Source organism: Vicugna pacos, chromosome 6 (assembly GCF_048564905.1).
Source record: "Vicugna pacos chromosome 6, VicPac4, whole genome shotgun sequence".
NCBI classification, from domain to species: Eukaryota; Metazoa; Chordata; class Mammalia; order Artiodactyla; family Camelidae; genus Vicugna; species Vicugna pacos.
The window spans coordinates 85241822-85260194 of NC_132992.1; the positions used below are offsets into that span (position 1 = coordinate 85241822).

Genomic DNA, 18373 nt, shown 5'->3' on the forward strand with positions numbered 1-18373 from the left:
CCGCACAATAGAAACGGGGTTCGGGACCTCTGAGATGTGTTTGGAGGATTAGAAGACACGTTACCCTCTCGCCTTGTATAATAACTGCGTCTACCATTTCTCACATGCCAATAACCCAGCAGGCACCATGTTAATCGCTTTCTGTCTGTCTTCTCCCTGAAACATCACAACCACTCCATGAGACATGGACACTATGTTATCCCCATTTTATAGCCAAGGAAACTGAGGCTCTGCAAGGTTAAGCAGCACAGGCTTGAGGTCATATCTGAGCAGGTGAGTAGTGGTTCTGGGACTTGGATCCAGGTCATCCTGGACCGCTGTGCCCTCCTGCTTTTCCAGGATGCCCTGGGGTCAGAGATGACCTCAGAGAGGCCAGATCCAGTCACAATGACCTCATACCTTTTCCAGCCAGGCTGGGACTTTTGGCTTTGGGTCTCTGAGCCCACAGCCTGAGTGGCCAACGGGCTTGTGGGCTGAGCTCTCCAAAGGGGAACCCAGGGAGCTGGAGTGATTTCCTCAGGGATGCGGTGACGCTCAAAGCAGAACTGAGACTTAAGCAGCATCTGCAAAAAGCACAAACAACCAGAAAGGGCAGCTTTGGGAAGCTCAGGGGAGCGAGGCGGGCTTCACATCTCACGGCAGTCAACAGACTACAGGGAACCTCCCTCGGCGCCAGCTCTTGCGTCTGTGCTGCTGGGAATTCAGACTAGACATTAGTTTTCAAACTGGTTTCCGGGAACACTCAAGGGGCTGGGGACATCTTGCAGGGGGAAGAGAAGAGGAGGGGAAACAGCAGGCCAGCCCTGCTGTCCAACTCTGATCAACCAGAGAAGCCAAGTTCGTACAAAAGACCCCTTAACGAAAAGGCTTCCGCTGCAAAAGCACATGTAAAACCTCGCATTTTCAGTGGTGTCCGCTTCCTGCCATCCTGTGTTTTTAATCACAGAAATTCATTCACTCAGCAGTTCAGCATTTACTGACAATACGGATGTTAACAGGAAAGCCCAGTCCCTGTTTTTAGGATGGTCACAATTCAGGTGGAAGAGGAGAGCATTCAACAAGCGAGTCGTGCAGTGTGATAACTGACGTTCATACGTTCATGCAGCAAGTATACTTACCAAACACCTACCACAGGCCCCGCACTGCTGAGGTCTTGAATATAGACAGTGAGCAAAAGAAAGTCCTGCCCTCCTAAAGCTTTCACTGTAGTGGGGAGAGACAGACAATGAACAATTAAACAAATACAAAATACATCCTCAGACGCCGAAACCTGCCACTAGAATGAATGAAACAGCCTTAGGGGCCTGGAGAGTGCGAAGGAGTTTGCTGTTCTGGGTTGGAAGGTAGGGGAAGCCTCTCTGAGTTCATGTATATTTGTTTTTCCATTCTGCAGTGACAGGGCCAGAAAAACCCATTTTAAGGGCAATGAACTCAGTTGGTGGGGAGTGGGGGTCTTGGGGTAAGTCTTCCTGGAGGAAGGACGTGGTATCAAGTGGGAATCGTGGTGGAGGATAAGGACCCAATGGATCATGGTTGGAGCCTCAGCTGCCCCAGGACTGTTGCAATGGCCACCGCTTTCAGTCAGAGCCCAGGCAACAGGTTTGAAGGGGCAGTTATAAGATGATAGAGTCTTTCCTCTAGATCAGGGTCTGCAGGCCAACTCTGGCCCGACACCTGATTTTATAAATAATTTGTTTTGCAACAGCCATATCCGTTCATTTGCACAGTGTCTATGGCTGCTTTTGTACAGAAGCTGAATTGAATAGTTGAGACAGAGACCATGTGGCTGGCAGAACTAAAACATATTTACTATCTGGCCCTTTACAGAAAACAGTTTGCCAACCCCTCTTTTAGAAAATGCTTCCTGAAAGGCAGAACCTTATTTTTAATCCAGCCTCTCATTTGATGCTCACAACAGCCCCACATAACAGACTGAGTGAGTTTTATCATTATCTCCAGTTTGCAGATGGGAGCACTGAGGCTCCAAGTGAGTGTCTCAGATCACACAGCTAGGTAAGTGGTCAAGTCAGGGGCCTCCTGATCCAGTGTCCTCACAGCTTGGGGGACCCAGGTGTGCACATTTCAGCTTGTTTTTTATCAGAGCTCTTCTTCTCCAAATTTTCCCAGTTGGTGAAACATGCAAAATGCCCCCCAGCCACCCCTTTAAAATGTAATTGGCTCCCCCCAACATCTACAGATGGAAAACAGATGTGACTTTGGCAAAAATGAAAGCAGGAATCTCCAGGAAATGCAGACTGCAGCCCAGCAGGGCTCTCACAGGCAAAGCCTGATGGACATGATCTCTGATCCATGCAAGGCAGATGTTCCCATCACAGGCGAATTATTTTGCAGCTGTGCCCCGGCATCTCAACGGTGCTGCCTCAGGCCCCTGTGTGTGCGAGGCTGAGCCCTGAGCCCTGAGCCGTGGGCTCCAGCCTTCACAGGAAGGAGAATGCATCCCTCACCATCCCTGGGATATTGCTGGGAGCCGGCACATTTAAATGATGCTTAAGGTTTACATTTGTCCACAAATAGCTCTCAAGTCAGGGAGCCTGTGTGGGTCTTTCTCACCACATCAGGGAAGAAGGACCCAGATTCTAATCCCAGCTCCACTCCTGACCAGCCTTGAGACTTGGAGCAAATTTCTCCCATCAAGTGAGGTTGGGCTTGGTGAATCCAAGGCCGCTGGTGTGCTAAGTCAATGATGGTACTGGGAGCCCATTGTCTGCATCTCTTCCTCACTCCATGGTCATGTTGGTAGCTTGCAGTTGGCCACTATGGAAATATATATGCCATGGAAATTAGCAAATGCTACAAATCAGAGCTTTTTATGTTTTGGGGAGAGCCAGTTGCTAAGCATTCCCAGCACACCACTGTCTGAGGCCCACAGTGGATCCTAGTATTCTAGACCTCAGCCCCAACCCTGGGCAGGACAGAGTGGTGCCTGGTCGGGGCACATGTAGGTCAGCTCAGCTCAGCTCTCTGTCAGTGTCCTATATCCCAAGCCCTGTGCTGGATACTGGGAAGGCAGTGATGGGGCAGAGGCTCAGCGAGGTTAAGTGACTTACCCAAGCTCACCCAGCCTCCATCACTACCTTCATGGAGCTCACAGCCCGAGGAAAAGGGCAGGCTCTGAAACAGTCACAGGTAAGGGAGGTGGAGCTGGAACCACCCAATTGTGGTTGAAGATGTGGGAGGATGAGAAGTTAGTGAGGGAGAGGTAGAGAGGGCATCCCTGGCAGAGGGAACTGTGTGTGCGAAGGAGTGAAAGTGCCCGTGGATTCAGCCCTGATTCAGCACAGCAGGGCGTCACGTGGGAGTGTGATGGCGGCAGAATGTCGTTCTGAGTGGGAAGTGGTGATTCTGAGTTCTCTCTGATGGCAGAAGGACTCCTGGAGTCTCTGTAGAGGCGCATCTGAGGTCTTGCTGGGAGCTCAGCATTCACTCATTCATTCATTCATTCACCCAGCACCACCCCCTGCGCCCTCTGCAGTGCAGCGCTGTGTGTCCTGGGGAGACAGAGGGAAAGTGCTTGGAGGGACTGATGTGGGGTCTCGAGAGTCCCCTTCAGTGAGGTGGTTGAACACACGTGGTGGGAACCAAGGAGATGGGCCCCAGAGCCATCTGAGGGTTGCCAAGATTCTCCAGAAGAGCATGGGGGAAAGATGCAAAGGGCAAAGCACTTGCCATCCCCACCGGGCACAGAGCCACCGTCTGGAGGGCTTCTCTCCCCGCCCCCCTCTCAGTCCTCAGACCTAGGGCCACAGCTGGATGATCCTTCTGGCTGAAAGCCGCTGTCCCCTCAAGCAGGTTTTCCCCACTTGGCACTATAGACATTTGGGAACTGAGTAATTCATGTTTACAAAGGGCTGTGCTATGCACTGTCGGGTGTTTTAACAGCATCCCTGGCCTTGATGCCAGTAGCAAAAGTGACTTCAAACGGCCCCTGAAGGGCAAAATCACCCTGGTTGAGAACTACTGCTCAAAAGCAAATTAACTTGCCTGATTCTGTTCCTTGGTGAGTTATTGATACAATACCAAGAAAAAAATGATGGAATGCTTCTTGGAAGCAGAGTAAAAATTCAGTCAGCTCTAAGCCAAGGCATGAGTTATAGGTGAATTCCAAAAGGCACAGGACTGTTCCACATCCGTGCTGCCAGACACGCCTTGTTCCCTAATTCATAAATCAAATGAAAAATCTCCTGTGTGCTAGAATTCTAATAATTAAATTATCAACATGAAAAACAACTCCAAGCACAAAATAATATTTCCCTAGAAACTCTTTAGTCGTGCCTCAGGCTCATAAAGGTTTATGGAAGGCTCTCTCTAAAACTGACTAATTCTGTGCAGGGAAGGCACAGGAAACTTGAAACAAATCAGAGAACCTCAGAACACAGAGCTGGAATAAGAAAAAAGGATGTTCTTGCTTAGAGGGCATTTCTGTGGGGACAGTGTAGGAGCGCTCCATGTAAATCACTTCACAGAATTCTCAGCAGAACCCCGTAGGGTGTCAGGCTATATGTGTCAGTTTATATCTGACTAGAAATGCAGGCTCAGAGAGGTAAAGCAGTTAGCCCAAGGTCACACAGCTGGTAAGGGGTGCGCTAGGACTCATATGAGGGTCTGGCTCTGCTTTTCAGTGGTGTGTGTTACCAACCCCATCAGCCTATTCATTTTACGGGTGGAAAATGGAGGCTGCTTGAGAAAGCAGAACATAGATGCCAATAATAGCTCAATTTTCCACTGCGCTTTACCAGCACCAAATCACTTTCACATTCTTCTTCTCATTTCATCCTCTTAAATACCCTGAAAAACCATCAGGGCATCTCTAAGGCCCACCTCCAAGTCCCTCCTTCCCCAAGGAATCTATTTCTGTCAAGAGGCTCTGAGCCCCATGAACATCTCCCACAAAAGCAGCAGAGATAAGTTATCTCTTTGAGAGATATTTAACATTTAAAAAAAAAAAAACAACCCTTGGGAAAGGGCACTGCTTAGGGAAAAAGAATGCAGGTTGGAGAGGGGAGCTTCAGACCTTGTAGTATCTGACTGAGGGAGAGCTTCTGTTTGGCAGGGGGAGAGGGAGGTGTGGTTAAAAGGAAAGGGGAGACTCCGCAGAAGACATCAGTGGCAGACAGATAGCTGCTTCTGGGTGGGTCTGTGAATAAGTGTGCCGTGAGCATGACTGCCGAGTGGGCCACAAATGGCGTTGAAGGGGAAGAGCTGGGAAGGGGAAGGGGCTGGGCTTGCCTGCTCCGCAGAGGGCACCTTTCTCAGTTCCTTATTCCTAAACCCGAACTGCGTCTTAGGCCTCCCAACGAGGCTGATCCCAGGGTCGCCCCTGTCCTGGGAGGAAGCAGGAAGGTTCCTCTTCCAAGGGCAACCGTCCCCCACCCAGCGAACCATTGTCCCCTTGCCCTGAGCAGAGCCTCACTCTCACCTCCTTCTGCCTCCTTTCTCTCCCAGGGAAGCCCTATGGAGCAGACGACTTCCTGCCTGTGCTCATGTATGTGCTGGCCCGCAGCAACCTCACGGAGATGCTTCTCAATGTGGAGTACATGATGGAGCTCATGGATCCCGCCCTGCAGCTAGGGGAGGGTGAGTCACCCACCAGCCTATCTCCAGACTCCCGGGGCCCATCTCCCACCCCAACCCCACCATGCCAGGGCCACGCTGGGTGGCCCAATAAGCACCTTCTGGGTGCCAGACTCCATTGAGCCCTGGGACACGACACAGTGCCTTATACAGCTCCTGTCCTGAGGAACCTCACAGATAAGCAGGAGAGCTGGGCCAGTAAAGACACCATGTCACCGATGCTTGACAAGGGCTGGAATGGTGGGAGGCACAGAGGGTACAAGAACACATTAATCAGACTGTGCAATCAGAGAAGGCTTCCTGGAGGAGGTGATGCCTGAGCTGAGCATCAAACGATAAATAGGAGCCAGTCAGATAAAGAGGGAGAAAGGTGTTCTTTGAAGAGGGAACAGCAGTTGCTGACAATGTAAAAGATAAGGCTGAAGTGACGGGCAGTGCCCATGAGAAGGAGTCTGAGCAGGGAATAAGGGTCAGTTCTTAGACAAGGGTGGCCCTGGGGACTTTCAGCCCTCTGCTCATCCAGCCCTGGGCCAGGTACCCGTCAGTGGGAAGAGGTTAATGCTGTGGGCACAGGGCCATGCACTCCCCTGTAGGATGCTGGTGAGGGTGTAATTGGTCCCACCCTCACTTTCCCTTCCCTTTCCTCCTTCCCACCACTTCCTCCCACACGCTTAGCTTCAGCCACCCTCCGCCAAGGATCCCTAAGTTGCAGCCAGCCCAGATATCGTTCTGAGAGAGCCCTGAACTGCCCTCTGAGACATCATCCCCGAAAGATGGAGACAGAGAATCTCAGGCCCAGAGTGGCCCCTTTGGGTTTTGCGGTTCTTGAGATAAGCTGGCCCTCTTTGCATCTGTTGCATTTTTAGCCTATGTCCGTCTCTAGGGTGAGAAGATGACGTGGCTGGTTCTGTGAGTTCCTGGAAGCTCAGGGGAGCGTGTAAAGCCATGAAGGATTGACCTTGCCCCTCAGGTTGTTGTGGGGTCTTAGAAACAGTGTCTGTGAAAGCCCTTTGAGGGGTGGAAGGGTGAAGTGAGGCTGTGGGGCTCTGCAGATGCTCTGAGCTCTGGCTGGCTCTCCGGCAGTGGTCAGCCACACCCTGGCGGCCCTGACTCCTACTCCATCCGCAGCCTGAGTCCTTGCTGCAGACGGGGCTCCAGGCCAGGCACAGTGGCCGCAGGGAAAGGGCAGGGACATCCTTGGCCCAACTACCCTTTCCTTATGGACCTGAACCCCCCCACCCCAATCCTGCCATGACCTCCTGGTGTCTTTCTTCCTGTTCTCGAAGCCCACAGAGGGCTTAGGTGGGAAAGCTGAGGTTCTGCAGACAGGAGAGCTAGTCTGTTCTGGGCTACATGAAGTATTTTTTTATGCAGTATATATAATTGGCTTAAAATATTATGTTAGTTTCAGATATACAGCTAAGTGATTCAGTTATATATATATATTTTTCAGGTTCTTTTCCTTCATAGGTTATTACAGGATATTAAATATAGTTCCCTGTGCTATACAATGTCTTTGTTGCCTGTCTATTTTATGTATAGGGCTACCTTAAACAGTTTTGAGACAAGCCAAGTACAAATAAAACTACATGGGGATCTTAAGCAGTTCACAGTTTCTGACCCAAAGCTGCCTAAATACCCTGCAGCCTGCCTCTTTGAAAAGACTTAAGTAGTGGGAGATTCTGGCCCTCTGGGGAGATTTCTAAAGGAATCTAATAGGGTATTTGCTGGAAGTAAAGACGCCGGGCAGAGCCTCGCACATCGCCCTTCCCAGCAGCATCAGACCTTGCTGGCGGCAGCTCTGAGGGCCAGAGGATAAACTTTCTGCCAAACTACACACGCTAGGATGCAGGCTGGGTGGTGTGGGTGCCTCCTTGCCCCTCTCTCTGTTCCTACCCCGATAGCCAGAGTGAGAGGTCGCAGCATCCAGGACAGCCCAAACTCACAGGTGTTGGACTCTGGGAGTAAGATGACTTGGGGGTCTCCAGCATGGACAGTGGCTTCCACCCAAGTCTGCCAGTTGGGAGATCTCCAGCTAGAAGTATCTGGGCCCAAGATTAGGAGGACGGAGCGCAGGGGGCAGGAGAGGGAGCGGTTCCTGAATTTCCCCAGCTTCAGCCTCCTGTCTTCGCTGGGTGGTGGTGCACAGGGTGCTCTGTCACCTAAGCCTCTGAGGCACAGTGAAGAGAGGGGCTTGCCTGGAGGGGCACGGGATGGAGTGGCAGCGCCCCTGTGGCCAGTCCTTGCCCGTGGCGCTCTGCAGAGTCAGAGATGCCCGGGACAGGGGCAGGCCCTTAGGGAGTCCCCACTCTTGAGAACTTCAGTTGCTCCATCCTAAGAGGAGAACTAATGCAGGGTGTAGGAAAAAGAGTGGTTTGGAGGCTGGATTTCTGCCTCTGATTGTCTGGAGACCTTGGGCGAGTTACTTACCCTCTCTGGCTTGGAAAAGGGAAGGCATTGGGCTGGATTGGGTTTTTTTTGACCATCTGGGTGCTCTAGCCGTCTGCAGAGGCCGCAGGGGGCAGGATGAGAGATGGAGAAGGCCTCTGCCCTCTTGTGTTTCACAGTACATATGAACAAACAGATCCACATTCAACAGAAAGTTGCACTTTAGACCTTCACGTTTTTCGACTGGTTCCACGTGCTATCATTTGGCAAAGACCAGTGACTGGGTCCCACTTCTTTAGCAGCAGGTTTTTGGGGAGTGAGAGATCAGGGACTTTCTGTCAGAAGTAGAGAGGGCCTGACACTGGGCTGATGGGACCCTGGCCCTTTCCTAGCCTCTCTCCTCTTCCACCCCCCTGGGCAATTATGGGGCAGATGGGAGACCCTGGCAGCTGCTGGGCACCTGGCTGGAGCCAGCTCAAAATCCGAACCTCTCCCAGAAGCACCCTCATGTATTCCTTTACCCATGTCCCCTCTGCGCACTGGCTGACAGCTAGCCATGCTGGGCTAAGAATATCTTGTAGAGGTGATGAGTTTTCCCATCAGTGGACAGCACACTTTACCCAAAGAGAACTCGGGCTCCAAAACTCACGGTGGGAGGAGTCGCCTGCCACCTTGTGGTCATGGCAGGAATTACATGGCACCAAGTCGAAGGAAAGTCTGCTGGGAGGGCCTGCAGGCTGTGAAGAAGCAGGGCTTGAGCAGGCAGGAGGGATCTGGCAGGGCTTGGGGTTCCTCCCCTTTGCCCAAGGGAGTGAGAAACCTCCAGAACACCTCCCTTAGGTATCCTGACCACCATGCATTACTCACACGTTACTGAGCACTGCACTTCAGGTGTATTCATTGCATTTACTTTTCACAACATTATGGGATTTGCAGATGAGGAGATGGAAGCATGGAGGACACTAACTCACCCAAGAGCGCAGGGCTGTCTGCTGAAGGTGGAGACCCAGGGCCTGCACTCTGACTCCAAGACTGAACATTCCCAGTCTGTGCACTGCACTCAGCTCCTCCCTTACCAGCCAGTGGGCATGATCACAATGGGAAAGGGGACCATGGAGGAATGCCTAGTAGGGAACAGGGACTCTCGGCCAGCAAGGGCTGGAGGCACCAGGGAAGCACACACAGGCACACGTGGGCTTTGAGCTGGGCTGGAAAAGGAGACACATGAGTGGTCTACCGGCCCTTCTCTGATGAGAGACACCAAGTTCCATATTGGCCTTGACATACCTATTTCAAAAATGTATTCCTACACTGCTGTGAAAGGGTGAGTGATCCTGTAGCCATAAACCCCTTTATCATACCCCCACCCACCTGGCCAGGGTGTGAACTTTTCCCATGTTGGTTGTGGAATTTGTAGGAATATGTAGTCAGATTCATCCAATGTAGCAGTTAGGAATGCTTTGGGCTGCAAATACCTCATGTAATTAATCATGGTTTAAATCAGAGTGAGGGGCTGGTTTTCTCTTGCATCAAGAAGTCCTGGGGTAAGCAGCTGATAATGATGGCAATTTTTAGCCTTGTTATCAGGAAATCGTAGACCTAGCTCTTTCCATTTTTGTTTAGGATGTGAACCTTTGTCTTTGTGCCCATCGCCTCTGTTCACAAAACAGCTGCTGTGCCTCCAGGCTCACCTCTGTGTTCCAGACAGGAGGAAGGGGGACAAGCAAAACCCGAAAGGATGCACTAACTGAGTCTATCTCTTACAAAAGGCTTTCCTGGAAGCCCCACCCTGGGACTTCCACTTACATCTAAGATCCAGAACAGGGTCTCCTGCCCTCTACCCTGAGCTGCATGAGAGTCTGGGAAGTGAGAATTTTCAGTTGAGTGTTACTTCACCCCTCAGAAAAGTAGAGTTCAGTTAATTAGGAAGAAGGAGAAGATGGGATTTGGGTAGCTCACTAGCAGAATGGGCCTCATGTCAAAAATCATTGCCCTGGTCCCCAAAGAGCTGGGGAGAGGCCTGGTGAGTGGGGAGGCCCAGGGAAGTGCTCCAAGTCCCTGGCCAAGTCACCCCACTGTCTCTAAAGTGAGGGGCTCAACAAGGCTAGTCCTCAAAAATTTTAACTAAAGCCTCTAACAAGTCAAGTAGGGTAGACTTGTACGCATCTGTACAAACTCTTGCCTTTTCTCTTAAAACTTCATATAAATTGAAATATCTTGAAGCTTAAGTTACTTTAGTAAACATTAGGTATTAAGAATACATGTGAATTAACTTAAGAAGATAAAAGAAACGGAGAAATTGAACAATTCAAATTTTTTTACTTTCTTTAAATCTTTAAAAATTGTAATAGCATAATCATAATTACATTTTTTCTCCATATATTTTTAAGTTGTTTTTAAAATAGGATCTATATGACATATACAGTGAGAAGTCTCCCGCCCACCTGTGTCTCCAAGGCACCCTTTTCCACACCCTAAAGACATCCATGGTTATCGGTTTCTTCTGTATCTTTACATTTTAAAACTCAAAAGCATTTTAAAAATCGCTTTAAAAACAAGCAAGCGTTCCGTCTCAATGGGAGCCAGTGACAAACTTTGAGCAGGGCCATACAGCTTCGGGCTGGACTTAAGAAAGCTTGTGAGGCTGCGGTGGGCGCGGGGCTGAAGCTCTCATTGACCCGCTGCAGGTGCCTCCGGGCAGCGGGGCTGGGAGGGGCTTGGGGAAGTGGGCGGGGCGGGCCGAGCAGGGACCAGCTCCCTCTCTTTGGGGGTGGGCGGAGACATTTCTAGCTCCGCCTCCACACCCTTGTCCCCGCAGGTTCTTACTATCTGACCACCACCTACGGGGCCCTGGAGCACATTAAGAACTACGACAAGATCACGGTGACCCGGCAGCTGAGCGTGGAGGTGCAGGACTCCATCCACCGCTGGGAGCGCCGGCGCACACTCAACAAGGCCCGGGCCTCCCGCTCCTCCGTGCAGGTGATGCCTGGGACCGAGGGTGGGAGGAGGCCGGCGGGCTCTTACCCCTATTCCTTTCCTCCCGCCCGGCAGCTCAAGATCCAGACGCCAACTGGCCCCCAGGGGAGCTATGAGGCAGAGACAACAGCTCCCGCCTGCCAGTGTGTGTCCAGCCCAGTGCCCGGTCGCGGGTTAGGGGTGGAAGTTAAGGGGTGAAGACAAGAAAATTATCACCAGACATTGGGGTTTCAGTTGCACAGACATGACAGGGATAGGAGGAATGAGACTACTGTCCAAGATTCCTTAGCACCTATGATGTCTGGGTAGGCTGTTAGGGCTGGAGATGGGAACGGTACGTCGTCCCAGCTGAGAAGCACTTGAGCTAATCTACAGCCAGGCCCTTTGGTGCCTGGACAAATGCAGCAGCTGCCAAGGGTCCCCCTGCCCCTAGCCTGCCCCGCTCCAATCCAGCCACCCATTCTCCCCCACCTCCCTATATACAGACTAAATATTCCAGCCATTGGTGGCCAGACTCCTGCCTCCTCCCCTACTTCCATTATCCCACACACCTCGAGGCTGCATCACATCAGTACCATTAATTCCCTGAACATACTGGGCTCAACTTCCTCGTGCTTAGCCTCTGCCCATGCAGGTCCATCTCCTCTTCTTCACCGGCAGCCACTACCCATCCTCAGTTTCTCCAACGGCCCCTCCTCTGAGAAGCCTTCCCTGACATCCCCTGTCTGCCCCCTATTCCCTATGGCCTGGGTTAGGTGCCTTCCTCTGTGCTTCATGGAGGTACTTCACCCATCACAGCATATATCACACTATTGTAACCATCTACGTATGAAGCTATCGTCCTGAGAGAGCAGAGCCCACGGCTTGCATGTCTCAAGGGCCCTAAGCCCAGAGCCTGGGACAGAGTAGGACTGGGGTGTATGCAGAATGGAGGGAGTTAGGACAGTGAACCAGGCTGCAGTCCAGAGCTGTAAATAGCTCAGAAGACTCAACTTTCCCCAGCACCCAGAGTACACTGGACCTGAACCCCACTCCTGGCTTTCCAGATTACCCTTCTGTAACTGACAGAGCCCAGGCCTGGGAGGCCAGAGGCTCAGGGTATGAACCCAGCTCTGTACTAGCTTGCTATGTGACCCCAAGCAGTGTCTAACCCTCTCTGGGGCTCAGTTTCTCTATTAGCACAGGAAGACTGTGGACCGTTTGTGCTCTGTCTCCCCAGTACATATTCTAGGCTGCCAAGTTGATGTTCCCTCACCTCTAATCAATGGTGTCTTGACAATGTTTATTAACTGGTTCTCTGGGGAGGAAAAAAAAAGCCCCTGTCAGTTTCCATGGTGTAAATACATGGCCAACTTCAAGCTACTAACTTGGCATCACTGAACTTGGAGTTGGCAAGAGATGTACCCAGTTGGCTTTCTCAAACTGATATGAGCCAGCATGAGTGGTAAGAGCCAGCTAAAGCACACTGCTGCTCCTCACCGCCTCCTGGCACACCTGTCCCTCCACTGACTCTTGGAATATGGGCACTGTTGGTCCAAGCCTGATCCAAGCATTCCTTACTTCTTGCTTCCATCCCGGGGGTTCCCAGTTTGGAGCCAGGCAGAGCGTCAGTGCCTCCCACTGGGGAGGCAAAGCTCAGGAGGAGGCTTGGGATGAGGAGCCTTCTCAGCACTATCCCTGGGTCTGGGGAGGGCACCACCCTCTGCCCCCTCCGCACCCCACACCCTAAATGCCTCCCTTGGGAGTGAAAGCCCAGAGCCTGACGGTCCCTCGGTAGGTGTAAAGGGCACTTGGGAGGCCCAATAGGGGACAAGGAGAACACTCGTGGCCACCAAGACCCAAGGGAGTGGGCTATGCTTCCCCTCCTCCCGGAAGAAAGGAGTGATCCCAGTGAATCTTGACCCAGAGCCTGGCGCCTCATAGGTTCTCACCACTCTGTAGCTGTGATTATCACCACTCTGAAGTGTCATTCCTTTATCATGAGATGGCTGAACCGTCATCATTCTTCCACAAGGGGGCAGCCCTGTGCACACCACTTCTACCCAGCCACGGTGTAAGGGCTAGTGTTATCCCCAGTTTATAGTTGAAGAAATGGAGACTCAGAGAGGTCAAGGTTACACAGTGAGTGGGAGCAGATTCAAGTCTAGGCAGGGACTGAGACGGTGGAGGAAGCTGTGAGTGTTCCATCTCCAGCCTCGCAGGCATCACCTCACTCCTGTGCACCTAGTTCATGAGGTGCAACCTCTCCAACTGTCTAAAGCCTCCATCCTTCAGGCCCAGCTCCCCAGCCCCTTCTACCAAGGCTTCTCCCCTAGCTTCCCTGCCTGCCTGCTCCTCCTTGGAACACCATCCCTCCAGTTACCCCCAAGCTCTTCCAGCCCTAAGGGCTGAACTGTTCTGCCTGCCTTAGCTGCTCCAGCTGAACCATGGTATGGGGGGTGGGGTCTGCACCTCTGATTTTATTTATGCTGCCGTGCGCGCCGGGCATTGCTCCCGGGATGCAGGAGGACTCAGGGAAGAAGAGTTACAGATGAATAGATGACTGCGAGCCCATGGACTGGCCGCCAGGGGGCGCGCTCACTCATTGCTGAGACTCAAAGCCCACCGGCTCATCCAAAAGATCGGCCCCATTGATAGTGAGGCTCAGAGAGGGAAGGGCTTTGCCCGAGGTCGCACAGCGGGGTCAGCCGCGGGTGCCCCGACCGCCAGCCTCACAACCCCTCCTGCCATCCCCTCTCTATAGAGAGGAGCGTGGGTCCCAGAGAGGGCAAAGGATTTGCCCAAGGCCACTCAGCTCCTCACCCCTGTGCAAGCTTTCAGCGTTGGGGTAGAGGAGACAACAACGCTTGGCCCCGCCGGTGACCCACGCCTCCTCCGCCTCGCCCCGCAGGACTTCATCTGCGTATCGTACCTGGAGCCCGAGCAGCAGTCGCGGACGCTGGCGTCGCGGGCAGACACGCCGGCCGAGGCGCTGTGCGCTCAGTGCGCGGAGAAGTTCGAGGTGGTGCAGCCCCAGGACTACCGGCTCTTCGTGCTGGTCGACGGGCGCTGCTTCCAGCTGGCCGATGAGGCGCTGCCCCACCGCATCAAGGGCTACCTGCTGCGAAGCGAGCCCAAGCGCGACTTCCACTTCGTGTACCGGCCCCTGGACGGCGGCGGGGACAGCGGGGGCCCGCCCTGCCTCGTGGTTCGGGAGCCCAACTTTTTGTGAGGCCGGGGCCCCGCGGCCCCTCCAATGGCAGTAGTCATCCCGGTGGAGAAGCGGGCAGGCCGGGCTCACACCCTCACAGCCCTGCTCATGCTCAGCTGCACCCACTCATACATGTGGGAGCCCCACATCTGACCCCACCTAGACACATACACACTCCCAACAGGAATGCCCACACCACACGTGCTTGCAACCGACGGAGCACGTGGTGGCAGTACAATTATATAAACAACATGATCAGTGGCCCCCAGCATGCGTCCTGGAGGAGAGTCACAGCCCTGAGAGGCCAAGTTCCTCATTAGGCATGAAGGGAAACTGAGGCTCCGAGCAAGAAGGGACTTTCCAGCTAGCTACAGCAAACAGAACGCAAGCCTCGCCCCTGTCCCCACATACCACCCCCACCCGGATCCTGGGCCTTTCCCCCGAGAGGGCTTCTTTTCCCCAGAACTGCCCTCAGGAGCACTGGCCTGGCCACAGCTACTCCCATACCCCCCCCCAGGATGGAGTGGGGATGCTTTGGACCCACTCAGCATCTCAAGAGCATCTCAGGGTGTGTGAGGAGACAGGTCCCCCAACCCTGCACTGGAGCCTGCCTTCAGCTACCAGCACCAAGTCCCTCTGCCACAGCTCCCAAGCCCCTCGAGGAGCAGCCAGACGTACACTGGGACCTCCAGGCGAGGACGGCTCTTGGCTACATGGATGAGCCCAGCCTTGGCCACAGGGGACATGGACCAGGCCCTTTCCTTGGCGGGTGCACCCCAGCGCTGCAGCACTTGTGGCAGGAGGCACTGTGGGGAGCGGTTAATAAAAACCCTTTTGAAAACAGCATCTCCTTTTCTCAAGGCTGCATGCTCAGCCAGGCAGGCTGCCCGCTAACAGCCTAACCCTCTTCCCAGGTGGGGTACAGAAAACCACCTCCTTTCTACTAAGGGACCTATCTCTTGACAGAATCTGCAGCATCCTCTCAGCCCTCAGGTCCCTGGCCCCTGTCTCCCCCTCAGCCTAGTCATCTTCCTTCCCAACATCTGTGGTTCCCGTCATTTCTGCCTCTGTATATTCTAGGAAGAGCATTCCATATAGCATATGCCTGGTCAAACTCCTACTCATCCTTCAAAGCCCATCTCCTCTAGGAAGCCTTCTCTGATTCTTAGGCTGACCAAATAGGCCTTGTCCACGTCTCATGGCCTCCTGGGCTTCTCTCTCCCAAAAGAGATCTCATCAAATTGCATTTGTCGATACTTCTGCTTTCTCCACAAGATTTGGACCATTCGTGCCTGTGTCCTCAGCATTGATTAAAAATCTGTGTCTGCTGAGGGCCTGTTCAATACTCTTCTAGGCCATGAGAAACAGCAGAGAACAAAACAAAGTTTGCATCTAGCCCCGATATGAACAGCAGTGAGCAGTGCGCTCAGGGCTCATCTGCTGGACTTGCCTGAATTACCCTCCTGGGCAGCAACCAGCTCATTCAGCCAGTCAACAAACATCTATCGGACTCTGGCTCAGAGCCAGCCCTGTGTAGATGCAGGGATTGCTCCAGGATGCAGCCAACCAGCCAGCCCTGGAGGACTTTCCAGGCTGGGGATCGGTGTCACAGATATGAGAAAACAGGCGAATACTCGGAAGCTGAGGGTAGCCAGCCATGATCCCAGGTTGTCCTTTCCTCCTCCACCCCCCGATGCAGACACTCTCCCCTTCCTGAGCTTCCAGTGCTCCCTGCAGCCCTGAGCTGAGCTGACTAGGCAGCCTGGTGCCCCCACCTGCAAGGCAGGGTGCCCACTGCCTCCCACTGGGCCTGAGGCTGGCCAGGAAGGTCAGAGGGGGATCCGTTTACCCCAGCACCCTCTTGGGGTGGGGTTGGAATTCAAGGGGTGGATTGGGTATCTGTGGGTCCAGCTCCCAGCAAGGGGACAGAGCCAGCCAGTGAGCGGGACCAGGCGACCACTGTAAGAACACCACCATGTGTGTGTTTGTGCAAGTGTGTGTGTGCCAGGCTCACTGTCCTGGGGTCAATGCTTTGGTCCACCAAGCAAGAGAGGCTAGAAATGCTCTTTACCCATTTTACTGGAAAGTAAGCAGGGTTTTCAGGGCATTCCTGGACCTTGTTTGTGGAGGCTGGTCTTTAGCATCTGGAGACCATGCCCTTCCTCCGTGGACAGGAAGTGTCCTGGGATTTTGGTGTCCGTTTGTCTCCTGGAGGTGTTCATTGAGCTGACATTCTTCTGGTTTAAAAAAAGGAATCTGATCGATGCTCACTGAGGTGTTTTTGATTTAGCTGTGAGCTCCCCATCCCAGAAAGGAGCTCCCTGAAAACAGAAATTCTCTGTGTTAACTAGATTTATTGTGGTGAGCATTTTGCAATATATACAAACATTGAGTTATCATATTGCACACCTGAAACTGATGTAATGTTATAGGTCAATTATACTTCAATAATTTTTTTAAAAAGGAGAAAATTGGAAAAAAGAAAAAAAAGAGAGGCCAGAGAGCAGGAGGGGTGGGGCTACCTGGATCCCTGTCATCTGTACACCTCTGTCCCCAGGGAGGTTTGGGGGCCTGATCCAGGGTCCAGAAACAGGGTCTCCCGTGTGCCAAGCCCTCAGGGGTGCCTGGCGCTGGTTAGCGACTTCCCTGAGTGACTTTATTTAATCCACACGCCAGCCCCTGAGGGAGACATTTATGGATGAGAATGTAGAGACTCAAAGAAAGGGGGAGAATTACTCTGCTCAGGAGGCCTTAACAAAATACCATAAACAGACTGGGCTATTTAAATTTAAACAACAGAAATTTATTTTCTCACAGTCTGGAGCCTGGAAGTCCCAGATCAGAGCTGGTGTCTCCTGGCTGCCTTCCCGCCATGTCCTGGCGGCCATTTCCCTGGCACCGAGCACCCCTCCTGTTTTCTCCTCTTCTTATAAGGAGGCAGGTGCCATGGGGTTAGGACCCAGCCATGTGACCTCATTTTACCTTATTTAACTCGTTAAGGCCCTGTCTCCAAATATAGTCACATTCTGAGATACAGGGGGTTAGGGGCACCATTCAGCCCATAACTGGGAGTGACTTGCCCAGCTGGTTAGAGGCCAAAGTGAGATTTGAAGTCTGAACTCAGGGCTGACCTACCCCCAAATTCCAGGCTCTCTTTTTTACCCACATAGCATCCCTAGTGACCCGTTTGTAGAAAACCAAAGCCAGATAAGCCTTGCCTGGCAGGCCTACTCAGGTGAGGCAGCTGACCTGACCCAGAGCCCCACAGGCCCCAAGCAAGGGGTCAGTACATAACTGTGCGTGCAGGTGTGTGCATGGGCGTGCGTGCATGGGGGTATGTGTGCATGCATGCGCGCATGTTTGTATATGTGTGTGTCCAAGGGTGACAGGACCACAGACTGTGACATAGGACAGAGGCTCAACCCTGTCTCATCCCTGGCATCTGTCCCCTCTCCCCTGGACTGACTGACTGGCCCCCTGCCGAGGCCGGGGCTGGGGCCAGCAATGCTGGGAGAAGCCCTCTTCTGAAGAGAGACTGGGGCATGCGCAGGCCCTGCTGCTCCTCCATCCCCGCGGCCTACCAGTGACAGCTGGGTGCAAAGTCCCATCCATCGTGAGAAATCCCAAACCAGCCCTGCAGATGCCTGGCCCACGATGACCTCACCACACCTCAAAGTAATGTATCCAGTGAACCCAGGTCATGACCAAGTTTCTGCTGGGGGTCGGGGCCGGGCCAGCGGGGGAGGTGGGCAGAGATGAGCAGAGGCCTTGAGAGGGAGGAGGAACAGAGAGAGGAGGGGAGGGTCCCCCTGGTTCAGTGGAGATACCTCCCCTTTCCCCACTCGCAGACCAGCCTGGCGTCCCCACTGGGCACGAGGCTGTTTCTGGAAGGCCTGGCAGCTGGCATGGGTGTGCAGATGCGGTGGCTGTGTATGCACTCAGACTCCAGGAAACAGATGGCTCAGCAGGGTCATATGCGGTGGGGGAAGTGGGGAGCAGCCAGGGAAGGACCCAGGCCCTACCTTCGCAGGAAGGTCACGTGGAGCCGGGCTCTGGGGAGAAAAGTGCTGACTCACAGCTGTGGCTCTCCCTCCTCCCCAGCTGTCAAGCTATTTGCTGGAAGACATCCGTTTCCCAGGAATGCCCTCCAGGAATCATCTCTCTGCAGCTGCCACTGACGCAGATGCAGATGGAGTCCTCAGCCAAAAGGGAACTCCGAAGTCT

At 53.1% G+C, this 18373-nt stretch overlaps 1 protein-coding gene across 1 annotated transcript in view; it reads left to right on the forward strand.

Moving 5' to 3' along the window:
- The window catches only part of RIN3 (Ras and Rab interactor 3), a 103649-nt gene extending 88654 nt beyond the window's left edge, over positions 1–14995 (forward strand). Inside the window, exons 8-10 of the mRNA XM_072963624.1 lie at positions 5464–5595; positions 10799–10962; positions 13850–14995. Coding sequence (XP_072819725.1) covers positions 5464–5595; positions 10799–10962; positions 13850–14170 — 617 coding nt within the window. The 3' untranslated portion in view covers positions 14171–14995. The remainder of the gene's footprint in view (positions 1–5463; positions 5596–10798; positions 10963–13849) is intronic.
- The last annotated feature ends 3378 nt before the right edge of the window (positions 14996–18373 follow it).